The 12,743-nt window shown below is 43.3% G+C and overlaps 1 protein-coding gene across 2 annotated transcripts in view; it reads right to left on the reverse strand.

Moving 5' to 3' along the window:
• cwc27 (CWC27 spliceosome associated cyclophilin) overlaps positions 1-12,743 on the reverse strand; it is a 56,079-nt gene that overhangs the window by 36,011 nt on the left and 7,325 nt on the right. For both annotated transcript variants that reach the window (XM_038971120.1, XM_038971122.1), the window contains exon 11: positions 543-649. In XM_038971120.1, the coding sequence (XP_038827048.1) occupies positions 543-649 (107 nt within the window). The remainder of the gene's footprint in view (positions 1-542; positions 650-12,743) is intronic.

A 12,743-nucleotide genomic window follows, 5' to 3' on the forward strand; every position in this document is an offset into this window, starting at 1 on the left:
ACAAACACTCGGGAGACCGGCGGTATTATGGGAGGCTGCAGGACTGTGTGGTAACGAAGGAAAAAAACAACCACTTAGTTGCCTTGTCACTTTAAGCAAAGCTGAAGACCAACCTACGGCAAGGGCTTTGGTTTTCAACCAACGGGGTAGGCAACTCAGTAATTTGTTGCTCAAGCAATTTACGCAATTTTTCGCACAAAAAAAGCAGAGCCTTGGGTAGAATAAACTAGACGTTGATGTCCGCCTTAATTGTCAGAGACAAGAGGACTGTCTGGCTACATACATAGCCATTAGAGGAGAATGTGGCCCAGAGAAGAAATACTGTACCTCATGGAGATTGTTGATATCCTCTGTTAGATCACAGAGAGACAATTACTTTGGGTAACACTTCACATATAAAGAGTATAAAGGGTGAGTAAGTAAGTCGTTTTTTTTAACAGTCTATAAAGTTTGTATAAAATCCTTTCATAAACCATTTAACAAACCATTTATAAAGTGGTACCTACAAGGTATTTAAAACAGTAATTGATGTAGTGACATACCCTCGCCTTCTTCCTCCTTCTTTGGAGGATTGGCGATGTCTTCTCTCCTCTTTTTGATGGCCAGTAGGTCCTTCTTCAACTGGCGAGCCTCTTGACGAAGCTCGTCGCTGTAAAGGGAACAGAGGAGTTAACATTCAGGTAAACCACAGATCAAAATCAGGTATACCGCAGGTGACAGCATCAAAATGTACCGAAAAAACGAAAGTCATCTACAGATGGCTCTACAGCAAATCAGACTGACTGAAGAGAGCAAACACTACTGCGATCGGGGAACCCAGGTGCATTTGACTTTTCAGTGACGTGGTCAAAAGTTATAGCTTAAATTCTAATTTATTTATCCAGAACTTTCTACAGCAGTCCACTGTTCTGGGTCTTGACAAACAAACACCTATTGTTCCAAGTTACCTACTTCAAGCTTCTCACAATACAATTAGCATGTGGAGTGTGTGCGAGAGCACTGAGCCGTCGTAAAATGAACAGTAAAAAAAAAAAAAAACACAATGATCATAGGCAGTGCTTCTATACAGTTTGAGGGTTGAAATATGTACACTAAAAACGAGCTCCAATAAATCGAGTGGCGCCTTATTATGAAGAGTGTTCACGCGGCCTTCCAGGCAGGCCAGGGTTCTGGCACCACTAGAAGGGATGTTGTGGTTGAGTGGGTACAACACAGCCCCATAAAACCCCTGCAGAGAAAAGTCCATCTCTCTCTGAGTAACAAGTTAGTGATCCCTACTGCGGCCGTGGACCAAATGAACTCGATGAAGTGCTTGAGACTGGGGAAACTGGCACCAAATTGCCTCCAATTTGTTCCCAGTTAAAAAGGCATGTCCTCGGTTGGTTTGTAAAAACTGTGGCTGGCTGGCTATATTCATACCCTTCGCAAAATAATAATTTATTTGAGTCGCTTCCTTTATCATAACTTGCTTCCTACATTTATTTATATAGACTACAATTACAGTAATACAACACCAAGGGGTGTTACCTTCAGATGGACTCAAATATGTTTCAATTTCATGGGAGGCTATAAACCTGAAATGACACTTACCAATGATACAGTAGCCCAAAATACTCAGACCTCAGACAGAGAGGAACAGACTTCAAGACATAACCAGCGGTAAGTAGTGGATCTATAAATAAAGTACGCCTCAATTACTGTGCTGAGCCCGAATGCACATTCATACACTGCAAATGTTCAAGTGTGATTGTCCGGTCTTACTGACCCTGAATGAGGCGACCTGGAACAGTGATAAAGTCAGGCCATGGCATGTCCGGACCCAGGTCCGGACCCAGGTCCAGAAATCCTGGGTGTGAGCTGAGGTCTCTGCTGGCTGGCTGCCCAACGCCCAGCTAGGAGAGGGAGAGGAAAGGAGAGGCTAGAGAGGAAGTCTACTCCCCGTGCCAACAATCCTCCTCATACTGTTCCCTTTAACATGACTGACTGAGACAGAGGCTGCTAAGTACAGACCAGTTATCTGATGTTGGGAGATAATAGTATTTATACAAAGCCTGACAGCTCTGTTTGGATCCTTTTGCAGAGCACAGGTAACACGGGTAGGTAACACAGGTAAGCTTCAGCCTGGCTGGGCCCCAGCTCAGAAACACATCCAGGAAGCATCTCTCCAAACAATGGCTGCCTTTGTTTCTCTGAACACCTTTTTTTACTCTCTCTCTCTCCCTCTCCCCACCTTCTATTCCTCATTCTGTACTCCCCCAGCTCTCCTTCACCCCTCCATTGCTCCTTAGAAGCTCTCGGGGGGGGGCATCAAACTAGCATCAAACTTAGCGACGTCTGATATGTTGACCTTGTAAAATGTATTATTGTGGTCGTCTAGATCCCGCTGTGTCTCTTCCATGTCGGGCTCCCTGCTGTCTCTAAGTAGGGGCTCAGGTATAGGAGGCCTATAAGGTACAGTATGCGTGAACCAGACACAGCTAGACATGGTGTTGGTTCGTTCAATGTTATTTCTCCTCTTTAGGGGCTTAGGTATGTGAGCCTCAGACACACAGCCAGCCAGACATGGCGCTGGTATGTTTTCCCTCTCTTGGGGCACAGGTATAGGAGGTATTTGAGGTCTGTGAGCCTCAGACACAGCTAGGCATGGGGCTGTTGGTATGTTTCCCCTCTCTATCCAGCAAAGACACTGTCAGAGCTGAGGTGGTAGACCGAAGACATCCTGGAACTCTGCCGGAGGCCTTTGTCGCCTGCCCAGTGTCCCGTCTCAGTCTCACATCCATCTCTCTGTGTCTCCCGGTGTCTCAGAGCTCGTCTTGGGGAGCCGGGCTGAGTGGACTACGACATGAGGAGTTAAGTAAGGTAAGGTCAAAGCTGAGGAGTTAGGTAAGGTAAAGTACTGTATGTAAACATGTGTAGCTAAGGCAGTGGGTAAGGTCAGATCACATTAGCTCAAGATGGAGGAGACGAACAAACAGTATAATGTTTGCTGACCATGTTAACCTTTCAAATTTGCTTTGTTTTGTACACCTTGATAGCCGTCAGCTTAACTGGGCAAAACAACTCTGGGCCTGCTAGCTGTTGATACGGTAACTACACAAGCTCAGATTTATCAGCACAGAGATCTATGGAGTTTGAAATGAAGACAGACCATAGGCTATATATTCTACTGGGAGGGAGGGGGACACACACTTCTGACTGAGTGATCATTTTCTGCTTGCCTTGACACGCTGCAATTTGCAAAACAAAAGAGACATCTCCAAGGCAACTGCCAAACAATGGTGCCGCGGGCAGACCCCCGTGCCAATAAAGGAGAGGGGCCAGAGAGGACAGGAACGAGGAGGGAAGAGAGCCAGCCAGCAACACCTGTTCATTCACTCCTGGGGGCTCAGCACATTCCACACAAAGCCCTCCAACACTGCAACACACTGATACACTGACACTGGAGATTATATTGTTTCTGTCAGCAGCAAACAGGTAAACTAACTACTCTGCCCCCATCCGCCTGTCTGTAGGGATGACAGTATTGTAGGGCGTGTTCCCGACAAAAAAAATAATTGTTTGACCAACAGTCGTCTGTTCTTTCAACCAATCGATTGGTCACAATTTTAAAATGTGTATTTAAAAAAATATATATAGACACATCCTATGTGTTTTAATCAAATCAACTTTTTATTTTATTTAACTGGGCAAGTCAGTTAAGAACAAATTCTCATTTACAATGACGGCCTAAGAACAGTGGGTTAACTGCCTTGTTAAGGCAGTTATGCACTATATGCACTGAGGTTGTCTGATGCTTTAAGCACACTGTTCGATTAAATAATTAAGACACAAAATGACTAGAGGTAGTCCGACCGCAATTGATTTGATTGTGCCGCGCCGGGCTCAGACTGTGTGATTATCACCCGTTGTCTCTCTCTCCTCCCTGCTGCAGTGACCACCACAGAACATCAGTGTTTATAGCGCTGTCCGTGTTGCTGGAAGATAATTACAGCCATTTCTGACTGAAAAGTTCTGTTACCGAAATCCCTCATTTGTTTAGGAAAAACATTCCCTATTCCCTCAACCATTGCTCTTTACGTGACACATGTATGCATCACATGCACGTGACCAATAGGGCCTGACCTATAGCATAATCACATCAATAAATTGGTTATAACAATGTTTATATTTTTTTATTTAACTAGGCAAGTCAGTTACGAACAAATTCTTATTTACAATGACGTCCTACCGGGGACTAGTGGGTTAACTGCCTTGTTCAGGGGCAGAACGACAGATTTTTACCTTGTCAGCTCGGGGATTCGATCCAGCAACCTTTCGGTTACTGGCCCAATGCTTGCTCCTTACCACTAGGCTACCTGCCGCCCCAAAACAAACAAACAAACAAACTCTGAACACATGACAGCAAAATGGATGCAGCAGACGTGACAAATGAACTTGAAATGGGGGAATGTTTACTGGCTTCTCAGGAGGTAAAGGGAAAATAATGGAGATCAAGACAAATAAGGTAAGGAGCAAGCCCTGCGTGCATATTGTGTGTGCCAAACAAGTGCTGTTTGGTTTCAATATCATTTTTCTGACCGTTTGGAACAATGTAAACAAAATAAATCATAAGCTTACCAGAAAGTCTGTTGTAATGTTTTTTTTGTAAAGCCTTATATATTTGTGAATGAAACATCCGAAATGGAGCGGTTTGTTTAGCCTATTATTTACGCTAATTATTCAAGGTTCGCTTAGTTAATTAATTTTTTAAACAAAAATGCTGGATTGCATTTCAATGCCTGAATGTCTCCTACGGTGTGTGATGATGACATGAACGATTGATACAGTAGCCTATATAACTATTGAAATATACTGTAGGCCTAAGTAAGTTACAGTATTAAGACTAAACAGGATGTTCTCTCAGACCTACAGCTCAATGGTGGTTATACAAGGCTGCTATACTAAGCCTACTAATGATAATGACATTTCTTATTATTATAATGATGATCATAATAACAATATGAAGGAAATCAAGAAAAAGGAGGGTTTTTATTATATATATATATATATATATATATATGACATGACAATTTGGAACAGGGTAAATAACACTAATAAATTACAAATAATACCAGAGCGGCTGTGCTAACAAACAAAAGATTAAAGCCTTTATTACAGTATAGCAAAGATTAAAAACAGCTGAATTTGTGAAATTGTTTATCCGACATGTTGTGCTGTGGTTGCGTGAGGCTTGGTGCTCACGGAATCAGTAGGCTATTAAACAAACACTCAAACAGGCAACAGAAGCAGGATCTGTCTAAGTTCTGTAGATTTACATTGATGATTTATAAAGAAAGGCACATTTAAGAGTTAGGCTGTTGATTATAGACCTAATTAAGTTGGGGTTTCCTCTCGCCTCACTTTTCTTAGACAATTAAGGCAAGGGGCTGTTTTCTCCTCTCTTCATTCTGCTGCTGCCTCCGCCGCATTGTTCTCAACACCAATATGCGGGTTAACTTCGCTATTATGCACATTGCAACATGGTCTAGGAAAAGGCACCGATTCAATAGCGTACTGATGTGTTTCAGAATCGCGAACAGCGACCGCTATCCAACGCGGGAGAAAGCGCATTCGTTATAAAATAATATCATTTTTATCAGTGCTGCACCATTGTTCTTACCTAATATAACCATTAGAGGTCGACCGATTAATCGGAATGGCCGATTTAATTAGGGCCGATTTCAAATTTTCATAACAATCGGTAATCTGCATTATTGGACGCCGATTATATTGCAATCCACCAGGAGACTGCGTGGCAGGCTGACCACCTGTTGCGCAATTGCAGGCAGCAAGGAGCCAAGGTAAGTTGCTAGCTAGCATTAAACGTATCTTATAAAAAAAACAATCTTAACATAATCACTAGTTAACTACACATGGTTGATGATATTACTAGTTAACTAGCTTGTCCTGCGTTGCATATAATCAATGCGGTGCCTGAAATTGTGTCACTTCTCTAGCGTTCAGAGTAAGCAGTCAGGGTATATTTTACATTTATGTATTATATTAAGTTAAAATAAAAGTGTTCATGGTGCGGCAGGTAACCTAGTTGTTAGCGTGTCGGACTAGTAACCAAAAGGTTGCAAGATTGAATCCCCGAGCTGACAAGGTAAAAATCTGTCGTTCTGCCCCTGAACAAGGCAGTTAACCCACTGTTCCTAGGCCGTAATTGAAAATAAGAATTTGTTCTCATCTGACAGCCACCTGCATTGAGAGTCATAAGATAAAAGTGCCCAGAGGATACTCCAGTTACAAAGAGGCACTACTGACCCTGTCCCTACCACGGCTTCACGGAAGAAGGACACAGCGATGCACCGAATTCGCTGTCAGCCTCCTTAACGTTCCCCTGACTGAAACAAGGAAGGAACACCCATAGCCAAAACCAACTGACAGTACCTAAGTCAAGAACGGATCGGTAAAAGAGGTCACCCGTACTTCTGTCCTTTGATTAATGAGTCACTTTGAGTTAAGATCGTTGGAGACTTCTTTTCTTCAAATTTGTGGTTAACACTCATAGCAGTCAATACAAACTGAAATCCATGTGAGAGTAATAAAACTTGAAATTAATTCTATATTATTTTATGAGAAGTAGAAATAAATGTAAAACTTCTTAGCCTATACTATAGCCTCATAAACGCAACTGCCAAAATAAAGGAAACACTTGAGTGAACACAAAGTATATTGAAAGCAGGTGCTTCCACACAGCTAGAAGAAGAGATCTCAGCGGTCTCAAAGGAGCATAGGGGGTTTAAAGGGTAGGAGCATAGGGGGTTTAAAGGGTAGGAGCATAGGGGGTTTAAAGGGTAGGAGCATAGGGGGTTTAAAGGGTAGGAGCATAGGGGGTTTAAAGGGTAGGAGCATAGGGGGTTTAAAGGGTAAGGTAAAGGGGGGCACCACTGAATGTGTCTTCCACATTTAACCAAACCCCCCTGACTTCATCGGCATCCACCTCATCGGCGCCCGGGGACTTAACTTGGGGTTAACTGCCTTGCTCAGGGGCAGAACAAAAGATTTTTACCTTGTCAGCTCTGGGATTCGATCCAGCAACCTTTGGGTTACTGGCCCAATGCGCCTACCCGCCAGGCTAACTGGTGTGTGTGTGTGTGCGTGTGTTTACACAGGCAGTCCAATTCTGATCTTTTTATCACTAATGGTCTTTTGACCAATCAGATCAGCTCTGAAAAAGATTTGACGTGAAAAAGATCTGATGTGGGAAAAAAGGTCAGAAATGAGCTGCCTGTGTGTCTCCGTCACCAGATCTCAACCTAGTTTAACACCTATGGGGCGGTGCCTGAGACAGCGTTTTTTCACCACCATCAACAAACCACCAAATGATGGAATTTCTCGTGAAAGAATGGTGTCACATCCCTCCAATAGAGATCCAGACACTATGTCGGTGCTTGCTTTATTTTGGCGGTAACTTTTATCAGGGCCGTAGCTACATATGAGGACCCCCCCCCCAAAAGTTAGAATAGTAGAATACACAAGGTGCAATTTAGAAACATGGTTGTGCATCAGCAGTTTGCTATTTGTCAGTCACTGACAGTCACTCAATTAGCCCATGTCAGTTAAGATTTTTTAGATTGTTAAATTAGTCTAGCCAGCTATCTAAACTTGTAATCATGGCCGAATTACCGACCGGGCAGTCAAGGCACATGCCCAGGGGCTCTAACCTCCAAGGGGCCCCCATTGATTTTGTTTGTCACGCTCACTCAGATATCATATTAACATGCCCTAAGTCATGGCAGAATGTGTAGAATTGCATTAAATCCATTTTTAAAATTACTCCCTAATCCATGACAAAATGTGTAGAAATGCAGGAACTTAGTTAAACTGCAACAACAACAAAAGTCATGCAAAGCAAACGTATTTGCTCCTCCTTGCACAAAGGCGGAGGTAGCGGTCCTTCTGCTGGGTAGTTGCCCTCCTACGGCCTCCTTCACGTCTCCTGATGTACTGGCCTGTCTCCTGGTAGCGCCTCCATGCTCTGGACACTACGCTGACAGACACAGCAAACCTTCTTGCCACAGCTCGCATTGATGTGCCATCCTGGATGAGCTGCACTACCTGAGCCACTTGTGTGGGTTGTAGACTCCGTCTCATGCTACCACTAGAGTGAAAGCACCGCCAGCATTCAAAAGTGACCAAAACATCAGCCAGGAAGCATAGGAACTGAGAAGTGGTCTGTGGTCACCACCTGCAGAATCACTCCTTTATTGGGGGTGTCTTGCTAATTGCCTATAATTTCCACCTTTTGTCTATTCCATTTGCACAACAGCATGTGAAATGTATTGTCAATCAGTGTTGCTTCCTAAGTGGACAGTTTGATTTCACAGAAGTGTGATTGACTTGGAGTTACATTGTGTTGTTTAAGTGTTCCCTTTATTTTTTGAGCAGTGTATATATAAAAGCGTATATAGCCGGAGTAAATACGCAAAATCAGATTTCAAGAAGTGGCAAGATGTCACAAACGTCCTCCAAAACAGACCTGCTAACAAATGAGAATGAGCCAGAGCAGAGCCGTACAGTTAAAAATAGCAGAAACACCACAAGGTGAGCACTAGTTTCAACCAGCCCAAGGGGAGGTCTCCATGGGTATTCATTTAGCCAGATGAAAAATAACACAGTAGTGAATACAGTGGCCTTCTGTTAGCAGGACCATCCCAGCCTCTCTCTCACACACTCTGTGTTAATGAGACCAGGCTTTGACGAGATGCCAGAGTGTGCCCTCTCTCTCTCTCTGACTCCCTCCCTCCTTCAGATCTATCAGCCGAGGGGGGGGTGGGGGAGTCAAGAGACATCCATCCATCCCCTCCACTCCACCTCCTTCAACCCTCCTTCCCAACCGGAGCACAATGCCAGCCATTCAGCAGCACCTCCCCACCTGCCAGCAGGGAAGGACTGGGACTGTCATCCCACAACACGAAGGAGAAGGAGGGGAAAGAAAGAGAGAGACAGAGAAGAGAGAGAGACGCATGTCTAGGACTAGCCTATCTACATTAAACGTCCTCCCTCTCCTCTTTTCTGAGCAGATTGAAGTAGGAACAGGTTTTCGTCATTCCTCTCTGCTGGGCCAGGCGGCTTTCGGCCTCTCAGGGGCTGCCAGCGATTGTCGCTCATTCGGACAATTCAAATAAGCGAAACCCAGGGTGCTGTGGATGATTTACTTTTCATAAAGAAAGCACACAAAGTGACTGGCTACGGCCCAGTCAGCCGCTCGCTCTCTCTCTTTAACCCCGCCAGCTCCCAAGAGGAACCCTCAGCTCAGACAGACAGAGGGAGGGATTCCAATCCCTCGGAGCAGTAGTCAAAACCAGGCCTCTGGTATACCATAGAGATTGGGATGACAAACAGTAGGATTACAAAAATATCTAAACCTTTACATTTGAGTTATTCAGCAGACACGCTTGTTCGGCAGACACTCTTGTTCGGCAGACACTCTTATCCAGAGCGACTTACAGTTAGTGCATTAATCTTCAGATAGCTAGGTGGGACAACCACATATCATAGTAAGTACATAATATGTCTTAACTCTTCAAAGATTTTTTTTTTTTTTTTTTTTTAAGGCTTCAGACACCTCCTTAACACGGGCAGGGACTCTGCTGTCCTAGTGTCAGGGGAAAGCTCTTTCCACCATTGGGGTGCCAGGACAGAGAAAAGCTTTGACTGGCCTGAGCGGGAGCTGACCCCCCAGTAGGGGTTGGACGGCCAAGAGGTGGCAGAACGGAGTGCTCGGGTTGGGGTGTATGGTTTGAGCATAGCCTGAAGGTAGGGAGGGGCAGTTCCCCTTGCTGCTCCGTAGGCAAGCACCATATAGTGGATTCGAGCTTCGGCTTGGTTCAAAGCCAAGCAGGACGGTGAGGAGGAATCTGACCACAGCACCAGCAGCAGCACAGACAAGAATCTGCATGACTGTGCAGAGAAGGAGAGAAGCAATGTGTGTATCCCTCTCCTACCAAGTAGGCTAAATTCCCCACAGGTTCCTCATTCCATTCAGCCCATCAAACACATAAAGAGTCCTAAACACACAGATCTATTTCCCGAGAGAGAGACAGACAGACAGATGGAGAAAGAAGGAAGAGAGAGACAGAGAGAGAAAGACAGAGAAAGCAAGAGAAGAGAGCGAGAGAAAGACAGAGAGTCAGAGAGAGTGCTCCGTGCTGGATAGACATGCAAGGTCGGGCCAGCAGAGATGTGTAGACCTGGCAGTTCCAAAACACACAGGACCTTGCTGCCAGGAACTGGATTATCTACAGCGGTTCTCCACTAGAGTCCAGTGCTTCCTGATTCCCATTACCTTTCTCTGAGAGACCCCTGGGTTATGACCAATCACAACAAACAGGTGCAGCCAATTAGCCACACAGTGTCACTTGTGTGTGCGCGTTTGGTGTCCAGGGTAAGGCCACTTGGGCTTAGATAATTGGTGTCTGTTGTCCCAGTTAATTGCGAGTTCCATTGTCTGCTGAAGGAACGTCTAGTGAAACAACAACGGTCTGGCCAGCCCTCCTCCAGGAGAGGTACTGGGTCGTCGTGGTGACCAGGTCTTCAGTCACCTAGTCAGTCAGGAAAAGGCCACATCTCAATCTGTTAAAGATCAACAGTCATTACAGACTTTTCTTCACACACACTGAGACAGACCACCCCCTGGACTGGCTGACAGGCCTAGACCTTAAAAAGGCCCAAACAAAGATATTTCTCAGTTAAAACATGATTAAGATTGGAAAAAGACTGGTCATGGTTATTCTCTAGTAACAGAGTACATAGAAACAAGTTAAACGTTGGGCCTGACATGAGTTGTTTCTTCCTGATTCAGGGTTGAATTCAGGGCTAATCTCTCAAGAACGACCAGGTAGTGAGAAGAGGGGAAAGACGGGGAGAGATAGAGATATACACTGAGTATACAAAAGATGAAGAGCATCTGCTCTTTCCATGACATAGACTGAAAAGCTGAATCCAGGTGAAAGCTATGATTCCTTATAGATGTCACTTGTTAAATCCAATTCAATCAGTACAGATGAAGGGGAGGAGGCTTGTTAAAGAAGGATTTTTAAGCCTTCTTTAAAAACATGGATTGTGTATATGTGCCATTCAGAGGGTGAATGGGCAAGACAAAAGATTTAACCTGTCTAGCCCCCCGTTCCGCTAGCGGAACTCCTCCCACATTCCACTGAAAAGGCGAAATTCAAAAAATATTTTTTTAGAAATATTTAACTTTCACACATTAACAAGTCCAATACAGCTAATGAAAGATACACATCTTGTGAATCCAGCCAACATGTCCAATTTTTTAAATGTTTTACAGGGAAAACACAATATATATTTATGTTAGCTCACCAACAAATAGAAAAAAGCACAGACATTTTTCACAGCACAGGTAGCAAAATCAAAATCAACCAAACTAACCTAGAACAAACCAAAGAAACCAAGAAACAACTTAATCAGATGACAGTCTTATAACATGTTATACAATAAATCAATGTTTTGTTCGAAAAATGTGCATATTTGAGCTATAAATCAGTTTTACATTACTGCTACCATCATAGCTACAGTCAGAAATAGCACGGGAGTAGCCAGAGTAAATACAGACACCAACGTCAACTACCTAATTACACATCATAAAACATTTCAGAAAAATATATGGTGGATAGCAAATGAAAGACAAAGATCTTGTGAATATAGCCAATATTTCCGATTTTTAAAATGTTTTACAGCGAAAACACCACGTATATTTATGTTAGCTCACCACCAAATACAAAAGACAGACAGACATTTTTCACAGCACCGGTAGCATGCAGGTAGCATGCACAAAGCCAACCTAACTAACCTAGAACCAACCTAACTAACCTAGAAACAACTCCCTCAGATGACAGTCCTATAACATGTTACACAATAAATCTATGTTTTGTTCAAAAAATGTGCATATTTGAGCTATAAATCAGTTTTACATTACTGCTACCATCATAGCTACAGTCAGAAATAGCACGGGAGTAGCCAGAGTAAATACAGACACCAACGTCAACTACCTAATTACACATCATAAAACATTTCAGAAAAATATATGGTGGATAGCAAATGAAAGACAAAGATCTTGTGAATATAGCCAATATTTCCGATTTTTAAAATGTTTTACAGCGAAAACACCACGTATATTTATGTTAGCTCACCACCAAATACAAAAGACAGACAGACATTTTTCACAGCACCGGTAGCATGCAGGTAGCATGCACAAAGCCAACCTAACTAACCTAGAACCAACCTAACTAACCTAGAAACAACTCCCTCAGATGACAGTCCTATAACATGTTACACAATAAATCTATGTTTTGTTCAAAAAATGTGCATATTTGAGCTATAAATCAGTTTTACATTACTGCTACCATCATAGCTACAGTCAGAAATAGCACGGGAGTAGCCAGAGTAAATACAGACACCAACGTCAACTACCTAATTACTCATCATAAAACATTTCAGAGAAATATATGGTGGATAGCAAATGAAAGACAAAGATCTTGTGAATACAGCCAATATTTCCGATTTTTGAAGTGTTTTACAGCGAAAACACAATATATCGTTATATTAGCTTACTACAATAGCTATCACACAACAGCATTGATTCAAGGCAAACGGTAGCGATAGCACAGTTCGACAGATATATGAAATAGCATCCCAAATTGGGTCCTTATCTTTGTTGATCTTCCATCAGAATG

The sequence above is a fragment of the Salvelinus namaycush genome, chromosome 31 (assembly GCF_016432855.1).
Source record: "Salvelinus namaycush isolate Seneca chromosome 31, SaNama_1.0, whole genome shotgun sequence".
Taxonomy (NCBI): domain Eukaryota; kingdom Metazoa; phylum Chordata; class Actinopteri; order Salmoniformes; family Salmonidae; genus Salvelinus; species Salvelinus namaycush.